We start from the raw sequence: 8,711 nt of genomic DNA, 5'->3' as shown, positions 1-8,711 counted from the left end.
ATAAATCTTACATGCTCCAATGGCTGGGTGCCAAAAAAAAAAAAAAAAAAAAAGGAAGAAGAAGAAGAAAGAAACCCCAACAAATAGATTTGCATAAAGAGATAATTACTAAGAGAAAACATTGTTCAAGAGATTTTTCCTTTTTATTTCTCTTCTTTGGATGACAACCAAAATCACAAGGCCTTAGCAACATTAGGACAGTTAATATCATAAAGCCAGATATACAATTACAATGACAAGAACTCAATCACTCCATAGTAATATCTTTCAATTACTGCCTATTTTCTTTTTCTCAAAGATTTCTTCAATTCAAGACAATTATACTGGTTGGAAACTGGATTATGTCATATCTGCAGCCTATTAACCACAGGCTGTTATATGTAGGAATAACATCTATATCTGTTTGGTATAAGTAATGAGACTAAAGAGTCATATTTTGATTTTTATTCCATCTCCACAATTACAGTTCAATGTGATAAATTTAGCAAACGGAACTTTATAATTTAGTCTAATGTATGAGTACTGGCAGTGATGAGCCTTTTGGCTTCTTGCTAAAGACAAGACATGATTACAATTTTTTTGACTATTACAAGTCCAGGAGTACATTCTACATAGGTGAAAGAATAAATACATAGTGCTAAGAAGCTAAAAAAATCCCATAACTCAGGAATCACCCCACTTGTATTTCCAAGATATCTCAAGAACTCTAAAAGGCAATGATATGTTAAACAGATAGTGGACTTTTTTCCATCAGTGTGCACAGCTCTTACCTCGTTCTGCATTTTAGAACAAGTAGGCATCTCACACAGTCTAAGTAGGAGTGCTACAAAGCCCTATTCAAATGGAATTGCTGCCATTGGCAGAGTCCATTTTAGATCCTAAACGAATATGCTTTTACTGTTATCAAGCTCTGCTACTCATGCTCGTAAGGCGATGTTTCACTTGAAGAATCACTATCAAATGGGGCGTTTTCTCTTGGTGATGAAGGAAGTGATTCTTGTTGAGAAGATAAACCTGGAAAGAAATGTTGAGTCAACATAACAGTCATTGATACTCAGTAATGGTATAGCTGAAAAAGTGAAGGACCCCTAAGCCACATAACAAAGAATAATCTGGATATCGGCATCACATAAATGCTTAGATTCTACTAACTCTAGTGTAGCAGAGAGGGCATAGAATTTGACATTAGGTGCTACACATGAAAGACATAAGGGCCAATATGCACAAAAGAGAGAACAGAAAGAAAGAGAAATCAGGAGATAATGTCAGGGATCCACCAACCTTTTGCCCCTCTGGAACGGAACTTCTTTGTATGCCGTCTAATCAGCTTCTTGGCCTTTATTATGGTCAGTTGTCTCGCAAAAGGAGAGAATTCCGCCTCACCTTCACTCCAGTCACCGTGTAAGTCATCTTCTTCACCCCTCATTGTGCGAAGCACGAAAGCCTTAGCCTTTTTGCGCTGGGAATTAAAAAGGCCTTTTACTGAGGTGACAAACCCATCACCTGCGCCATCAGTGGGACGCTTAGGCCAGGATAGCAGGTTCTGCTCAGATTTTTCAGCTGAACCACCATCACTATCACTGAGATTAAGATCAATATTGGGAACACTAGCAGCACTGGCTTCCTTTTGGTTGTTTGCTTTGAACTTCTTGCCCTGCATTAAAATTAACAGACATATGCCATGAAGCTTTAAGAACCCCCTAAAGTAATCTAACAGTGAAGATATTTATCACGGAGAAAGTAAAAGAGAAGGGTGGTTGCAATGCAACTAACACAAAGCAGAAACTGAAAACATTGATTTGGTAAGGCCAATAATTAAGCAATGAAAAGTTAAAAGAATTTCCAGGAATTATAACCTGCATTCCCGTTACTGATTTAAGGACTCCCCAGATGATATGCTTCTTAACTCGTGAGAATAATCTCTGCCAGGTTCCAGTAAATTCAACGCGATGGAATGTATCCATCAGCAATCTCATATCACCCACAGCAAATCTTGATCCTTCATATGTAATTTGTAACTCAACCTAACCCATGCATAAATAAGAATGAATTAGTTATGGAACTAACAAATTTAAAAAACATACACATAATAACACAAAATTGACTGACTTGACTAATCTTGATATTGTGGAACTCTCTCATTCTTCGGGGCCTAGATTTTTTCTCATCATGTGTCTTCCCCACCTTTTTCTCTTCATGAGAGGAACGACCAGATTTAACTAATTTTGATTCCTTGGATTTGTTTCTGTTAGCTTCATCTGGCTGCTCAATATTTGAGAGGGGCCCACTTTTTGAAGAAGAAACACTTGATGAGTGCATTTGCAGTACAAGTTCATTAGCAACAGATTCAGCTACATTTTCTTCCCAGTTTCTATCAAAGGAGGATGTTCGTCTTAGCTTAGGGGTCACAGCAGTAACATTAGCTTTTTGGTTCTGCACCTTTGATGCCTGCACATATTCAGGCATACAAAACTCATTTGGTAAAAAGAAATGATCAAAGATTAAGGAACTATACCGAAGAATTTATCCGAGTCTGTAAAATAAAACTAAAGAAAGAGGACGTGCGAACCACAGTTCACTCCGTCGTCTGCTTCCATTGGTTAGCTAGATGGAATAAGTAACCAACAACCAACTGAAGGGATCAGAGACTCACTAGGGATAAATCACCATAAGAGGAAGACTGAGAATCTTTAGTTAAATGGCTACTTGACGCTGGTGCTTCCTGCACTGAGCCTTTCTTTGCACGTTTGGCACCAGCAGTTGTTGAAACTTTCCATACTTCCTACAAACAAAAAAGATGTTATCAACATTATGTTGTCACATGGTTAAAGCATCAGGTTGCTTAAACTCATTGCACCGTAGAACTGATAAATGGGACCTGAGACAGACCTGCCGCCTCTGGGAGTCTTGTTCATCTTCTGGGAAAAAATACGCCCACATCATTCTGTACATTGACTCAGTCAGATGTATCTTTAAGGGATAAATCTCCACCTACACAAAGGAGAAATCTAAACAGGTTATAAGAGGAATTATCATAAAAGAAGCCAAAAGGGTGAAAAAGGGTTGATCTCTTACAAATGTCCTAGTGTGAAGATTTAATGAATAATTCAATGAGATAACTGTAAGTTCCTGAATTTGTGAAAACATAGCTTATTAAAAAAAAAAAAAAAAGCAATACTATTACCTGCAATAGTTCAATGGTAGAGTTTCCATCTTTTGGAGCTCCCTGTTTAGCATCTACCCGAACCATAACTTTTCTGAAGCAATTACAAGTAAAGATAGCATGATCACAATGCAATGTAACAAAAAAACAAAGATATGAAGCTTCCGAAGAACATTGCAAGGTAAGCTTTCAGTATTCCGTTAACAGATTTTTTAATTTTCATCTGATGATGCTTTTCTTTTGCCGTTTTCAATAGGTATGTCTGATGGTGTTTTCTTCCACGTGTACACGGAAAAAAAAGAATTTTATGCAATTCTCACTTAATGGTTTTCAGTAGATATGCCAAAGCATGAGTTGTCAAACAAATTGTTTAACACATCACTCCAGAAAACAACAGAATCTTTTAACATAATAAAATACATAGTGCGAAATAGATAAGGGAGTAGCATATAATGTATCATGTGAACATTTATTTGTCTGTTTATTCTAAAATAAAAGATCGGCTATTGACCAAAAAGGAAGAAATGGAAGTATTAGTTTAACCGGACAGCTATGTCGTTTTCTGAGTTGGTCAGTAGATGCCAAGCTGATTATTTCTCGCTTCAAGCATACCAGATCAGGAGATCATCATGCCTCATTCTCTTCATCATTGTTATAAGGGGTTGGTTCTTCTAATTTAAGTGGAGAATGAGGTAATTCTTCAGGAATTTATGGTTACAAATGCAAAAACTGGCACTAATCTCCATCAGCCATCACATAATCGCAGATGATACTGCATTTTTGGGATGAGGAAATTCAAGTTTGCAAAGTAAAAGACTCCATCAGGGCGCCAATTGGCAAAAGGAGAAAAGCACAAACAATGTGCATTAAATATGCATGACTTAATGCAAGAAGTAGAACCGAAGATTAATAGGAAGTAGCCGGCATTACTTTCCCCATTCTGGAGGAGGATTCCATGCTGATAAAAGCATATCCGACTTGGCGTTGGGCAGGCAGTTCCTCACAACAAAGTACTTTATTGTGAACTTAGCAATTCCAATATCTTTGTAATCCCGGTCAAAATCATATATCTGCATTGAGAAATGGAAAATAAAGCATTTTGATTCAAGTGATTCCATGTGAAAGAAGCTACAAGTAATCACTTTTTCCTCGTCAAACGCATTACTAAATCAAGAGAGCTTCCTCCCTAAGGAAATAGCAAGAGGATAGCTAGCCTAAGCCCTGATCTTCTTAGCAGGTACTTTACCGTTCAAACAGAGGCGGATCTAGGATTTGAAGGTGACAGGTGCCATAATTTCTTTTAATGTATACCTTATAATGACTAATATGAAATTTATTAGGAATGTTTATTCGATTTTTTAAATAAGGAATCATACCTTAATTATAACAACATAAGTAAAATCAACATTTTCACTAGGAAATTACATCTTTTTTTATATATTAAAAATAAATTTACACAAGATAACATCTTGAATGAGGGAATTACATCAAGCAGAATAATATATTTTTTAAAAATATTTTCAATAGATAAATTATATCCCACAAGTATAGAATTAAATAAACTAGGAGTTCTCAAAAATCAAAATCATAAATCTCATATTTTTTAAGCAATGCTTAGAAATTTTTTGTTATAATTTAATAGTAAAGAGATTTAAATTATATTTAATAACCATAGAATAACATAAATGTTTATGATACAACTAAAAAAAAGAAGAATTTTTTTTGATCTCAATCGAAAATTCTCATTAAGACTCAAATTTTTCGGATATGAAAGAAGCAAACTCATATATTTGAGATTAAGAGGAATGCTTATTTTATAAAATTTTATAATATTGGAGTCTCTTTTTTGAGTGTTTTTGTTAGAGACCACATATAAATAATAGAATAAAGAAAAGAAAAATACAAAAAATAATGAAACGATAAATAGAAAATTGGGAGGGAGCCAAGAAGGAAAATGATTGGGAACAAAAGAAATAAAAAGCACACGAAAAGGAAAAGTCGGACAAGGTTCAAGATAATTTTCAACTTGAATTTTTCACACGAGAAAAGCTTTCAAAAAGATCTACCAGTCATGGCAGAGATAATTTTCAACTTGAATTTTTCACACGAGAAAAGCTTTCAAAAAGATCTACCAGTCATGGCACCTTTGTTTAATTTACAGTTGCGGGTGGTAGGATTAGATATTTAACCTAATTTAAGAAAATTTCGACATTGGTATATAAATTTTTTATCATCTTAGCGGGTGCCATGCCACTCCATGGTAAAGGGGTGGATCCGCCCCTGCGTTCAAATGTAAGTTTCCTGGTTTGAACTTTGCTATCTTGAACCTCATTTCTAATGCAGTTTTTTCTAGGTAAAATAGTGTGATATGTCCAGCTAAACATTGACTAGACCAGCCAAAAATGATTCGATCATTTTCTAGCAGTAAATCAGAGTAGATGAAGACTCTCACATGAACAAGGAATGATTTATTTAGATTAACAATAGAAATCGTAGTTCGGAAGGTTTTCCTTTCCACAAATTTTGCATCTCCATATTGTGGATTAGTATGTAATTTTTCAATATTTGCTGTTCATTAGGAGGAAAGGAGGTATTCTCATTTTGCAGAAAAGTGCCACTTTTCATATTAGAACACTCAACCTAGCATAATTGAGAGTGCAAAACCCATCAAGTGTTTAAGTGTTTACCAACACATTACCTGATTTGAGAAATTTCTAACTCCTAGAATAATCAAAAGATTTAGGTGCTAGTTTGCTGTAAAACGATGGTACAGTTTAGACTACATTGACTATCTTATGTTTTTTGGATGGAAGCACAAAGGTGGTCCCTGAACTAATACACACAAAGAATTAGTTAAATGAAAAACAAATACCAGACCTCCAAGCCAACAGTTCCCAGATATTGTAACTCATTTTGTTGAAGGATGTCAGTATTTCCTGTCAGCTGACTAGTCTGACATAAAAGCTACTGATGAAGGATATGCATATTTTTTAACTAGTGTTACTTTAATAGAGAAACTCCGCGGGAATTTCAGCCAAGCAAAGAGACAACCAAACATGATGAAATTATATAGACTCACCATGTCATTTATTTCAGCTTCAGCAAATGATTTACCATCCACAAGCATACTCCAGACCAGTTTATTAATTTGCAAAGAGATGCGCATAGCACAAGAAGGACTTTTGTTTTTTTCTTTCTCCATCAACCGTATCTGTGCAGCCTTCTGTAAAGCCATCCTTAGAGAAGCAGATGCAACTTTTTTTGATTTTTTAGCATTTACCAGCTCTTTCTTCAGTTTTTGCACCTGTAGACAGTCAACATAACAGGCATTCACTTTAATACACCTCCTATTTATAATTATAATAAAATCTGTACAACGTCAAATGAATCTATCAGAAATTTGTGGAAGAGACGAGGGGCCAAACACGCAAATCGTCAGAACTAGGGTAAATTCCTCAGAAAGTAGTTGCTAGGTTTCATAATGGGGCACAGTTCGGAAAAAATGAGTCTAAAGCCAACCAGCCAGTTGTTATTAGGATTAACACAAGTTGGCTGCAAAAGCTTCTCATTAAGGGTAAAACAGGTAAAATGGATAGTTTAACATTAAATATTCCAAATATAGAAACCCGTCAATTTTTTTGGAATAGACGAACAAAGGGAAGTGTCATATAAATTAAAACGGAGAGAGTAATTGTTATTTGTCTTTATAGTTACATTTTTTGTTTTTGCATTACATAGATATGTTTTATCTTTTTCCTCACTGCACCTTTCATTGAAGAAGTTCACTCTTTAATTCGCCTTTCGTTTAAGGCCCCAACAGACCTTTGGCACTTTAATATGCTTTTCGCATTTGACAACACTGTTATTTCACAATAAAAAAGGTATGGGACTTGTACCACATTCATAAAGTTAAAGTGCTTCAGAGAGTTCCTGTCTTACCAATATGGACCTTCCACCACTAAGAATCCAGAGATCACCTTCCTTTACGGGGCCCATGTCCACGGAAACATCAGTAGAAAGAGATAATTTCCTAATATCTTCCTGGATCAACTTCTGGACTCGTTCTTCACGCTCAAGCTCCACTCTTGCTAATTCTACCTCTTCCACTCCATCAGGAACGACTTCATCAGCCTCTTCTTCATCATCTTCATCATCACCTTCTGAATATGAGAAACTAACTTTTCGAGGCCTGAATTAGCATTCCAATTTAATTTAGTTGAGAGCTCAACAAAAAATGAGGATTGAGAAGCAACTGGTCTAACATCCAAGTATATTAAAGGGTTCAAAGGAACAATATGCGATAGATGCATTCACTTCCACAAAGACAAATTAAAAACAACAAGATGTTAAAATTAATGACAAAAATTTTAATAGGTGTCTGTACTTTGGAGCCCGAGCAAGGAGAAGATTGGTCAACACATCTAACATAACTTGAAATTGACGAGACGTCATTGCTGCTGTTATGTTATGAGAATTGAATGAAAGCTCCTTCAAGGGTTTCACCTGGATAAAACATTATCATAGTTGAGAATCAAACAAAAGATAGTACACTTGTGATCCCATGAAACAATGTCAACAGGTTGTCACAGATTCAGACACAAGGCATACCTTCAACTGTGTTGTTCCGCCTTTATGTCTAGTGTAGCGGAAATACATATCACAAGGCATAAACACTCTTTCAAGTAATGCTCCGGTGCGCTTAACTTTAGGTGAGCTTCTCCGAATTTTAGGAAGCCACTGCACTCCAGCCCCTGGATCTACATCAGTTGGGGCGACATGTGCCTGTACCTGTTCTAACATCACAGACAACTCCATGCGATTCCACGTCATTTGTGGTTGAGACTCAGGAATTTGGACATCTCCTCCACCAAGAGCTTGCTCAATCACTTCATAGCCAATGGAAATAACTGAATGGAATGAACGAGCCAAAACACGACCACTCACAGCAGCTAACAGAAATCTACCCTGTCAAGGAGGGAGGGTTCTGTAGCATTAGCATACATGAAAATTCAAAGCATTGCTATAGATTTCACATACATAATATTTCCCCTTTCTTGTCATTGTATGTTGGATTACAAATTTCCCTGACAATGCTTACATCACAACTCTCAATTGAACATCACAAGTTTGTAACAATACATTGATACTCTTATAAGAGTAAGGCAATTTCTAAGGCTCCTCTAGCACTCGATGCTATAAAATGAATCACACTTGGAATTTGGAAGCACTTGAATAAAGCCAAATGAAGGAAATTATCATAAAATAAAACTAAAGCTGAATGAAGAAGCACAAATTCATGTAGGTAGAAGCTGTTAATAATTTATAGTTAAGTTGAGCTGCATAGAGCACAAAGTGATCAGGGTGTTTCACCCGCCATCATGACAGGTTAAGCACCTCAATGCACACCTTTCGGTTTTAAGAGAATTAGTATGAGAAACAAGAGTATAAACAAAGCTAATTTCATAAAAAGATATCAGTTACTTGATTGTGTTTCCTCTCTCTTCAGCTATATTACATCTAGAGAATGATCAAGCGAGATAGAAAGAAA

At 35.9% G+C, this 8,711-nt stretch overlaps 1 protein-coding gene across 3 annotated transcripts in view; it reads right to left on the bottom strand.

The window, feature by feature from the left end:
* Window positions 1-399: 399 nt before the first annotated feature.
* Window positions 400-8,711, bottom strand: part of LOC107806432 (protein SABRE) — a 34,399-nt gene continuing 26,087 nt past the window's right edge. For 2 of the 3 annotated variants that reach the window (XM_075240594.1, XM_075240595.1), the window contains exons 12-23: window positions 7,772-8,128; window positions 7,548-7,666; window positions 7,103-7,352; window positions 6,243-6,467; window positions 4,094-4,233; window positions 3,185-3,257; window positions 2,890-2,991; window positions 2,654-2,782; window positions 2,110-2,448; window positions 1,857-2,024; window positions 1,282-1,654; window positions 400-1,014 (exon numbers count right to left, since the gene is read on the bottom strand). In XM_075240594.1, the coding sequence (XP_075096695.1) occupies window positions 914-1,014; window positions 1,282-1,654; window positions 1,857-2,024; window positions 2,110-2,448; window positions 2,654-2,782; window positions 2,890-2,991; window positions 3,185-3,257; window positions 4,094-4,233; window positions 6,243-6,467; window positions 7,103-7,352; window positions 7,548-7,666; window positions 7,772-8,128 (2,376 nt within the window). In that variant the 3' untranslated portion in view covers window positions 400-913. Of the gene's footprint in view, window positions 1,015-1,281; window positions 1,655-1,856; window positions 2,025-2,109; window positions 2,449-2,653; window positions 2,783-2,889; window positions 2,992-3,184; window positions 3,258-4,093; window positions 4,234-6,242; window positions 6,468-7,102; window positions 7,353-7,547; window positions 7,667-7,771; window positions 8,129-8,711 lie in introns of those variants that run through there. The other variant, XM_075240596.1, reaches the window with a different exon arrangement.

Source organism: Nicotiana tabacum, chromosome 20 (genome assembly GCF_000715075.1).
Source record: "Nicotiana tabacum cultivar K326 chromosome 20, ASM71507v2, whole genome shotgun sequence".
NCBI lineage: Eukaryota > Viridiplantae > Streptophyta > Magnoliopsida > Solanales > Solanaceae > Nicotiana > Nicotiana tabacum.
The sequence above is the reverse complement of the archived record's forward strand: the minus strand, read 5'-3'. Positions and strand labels throughout refer to the sequence as shown.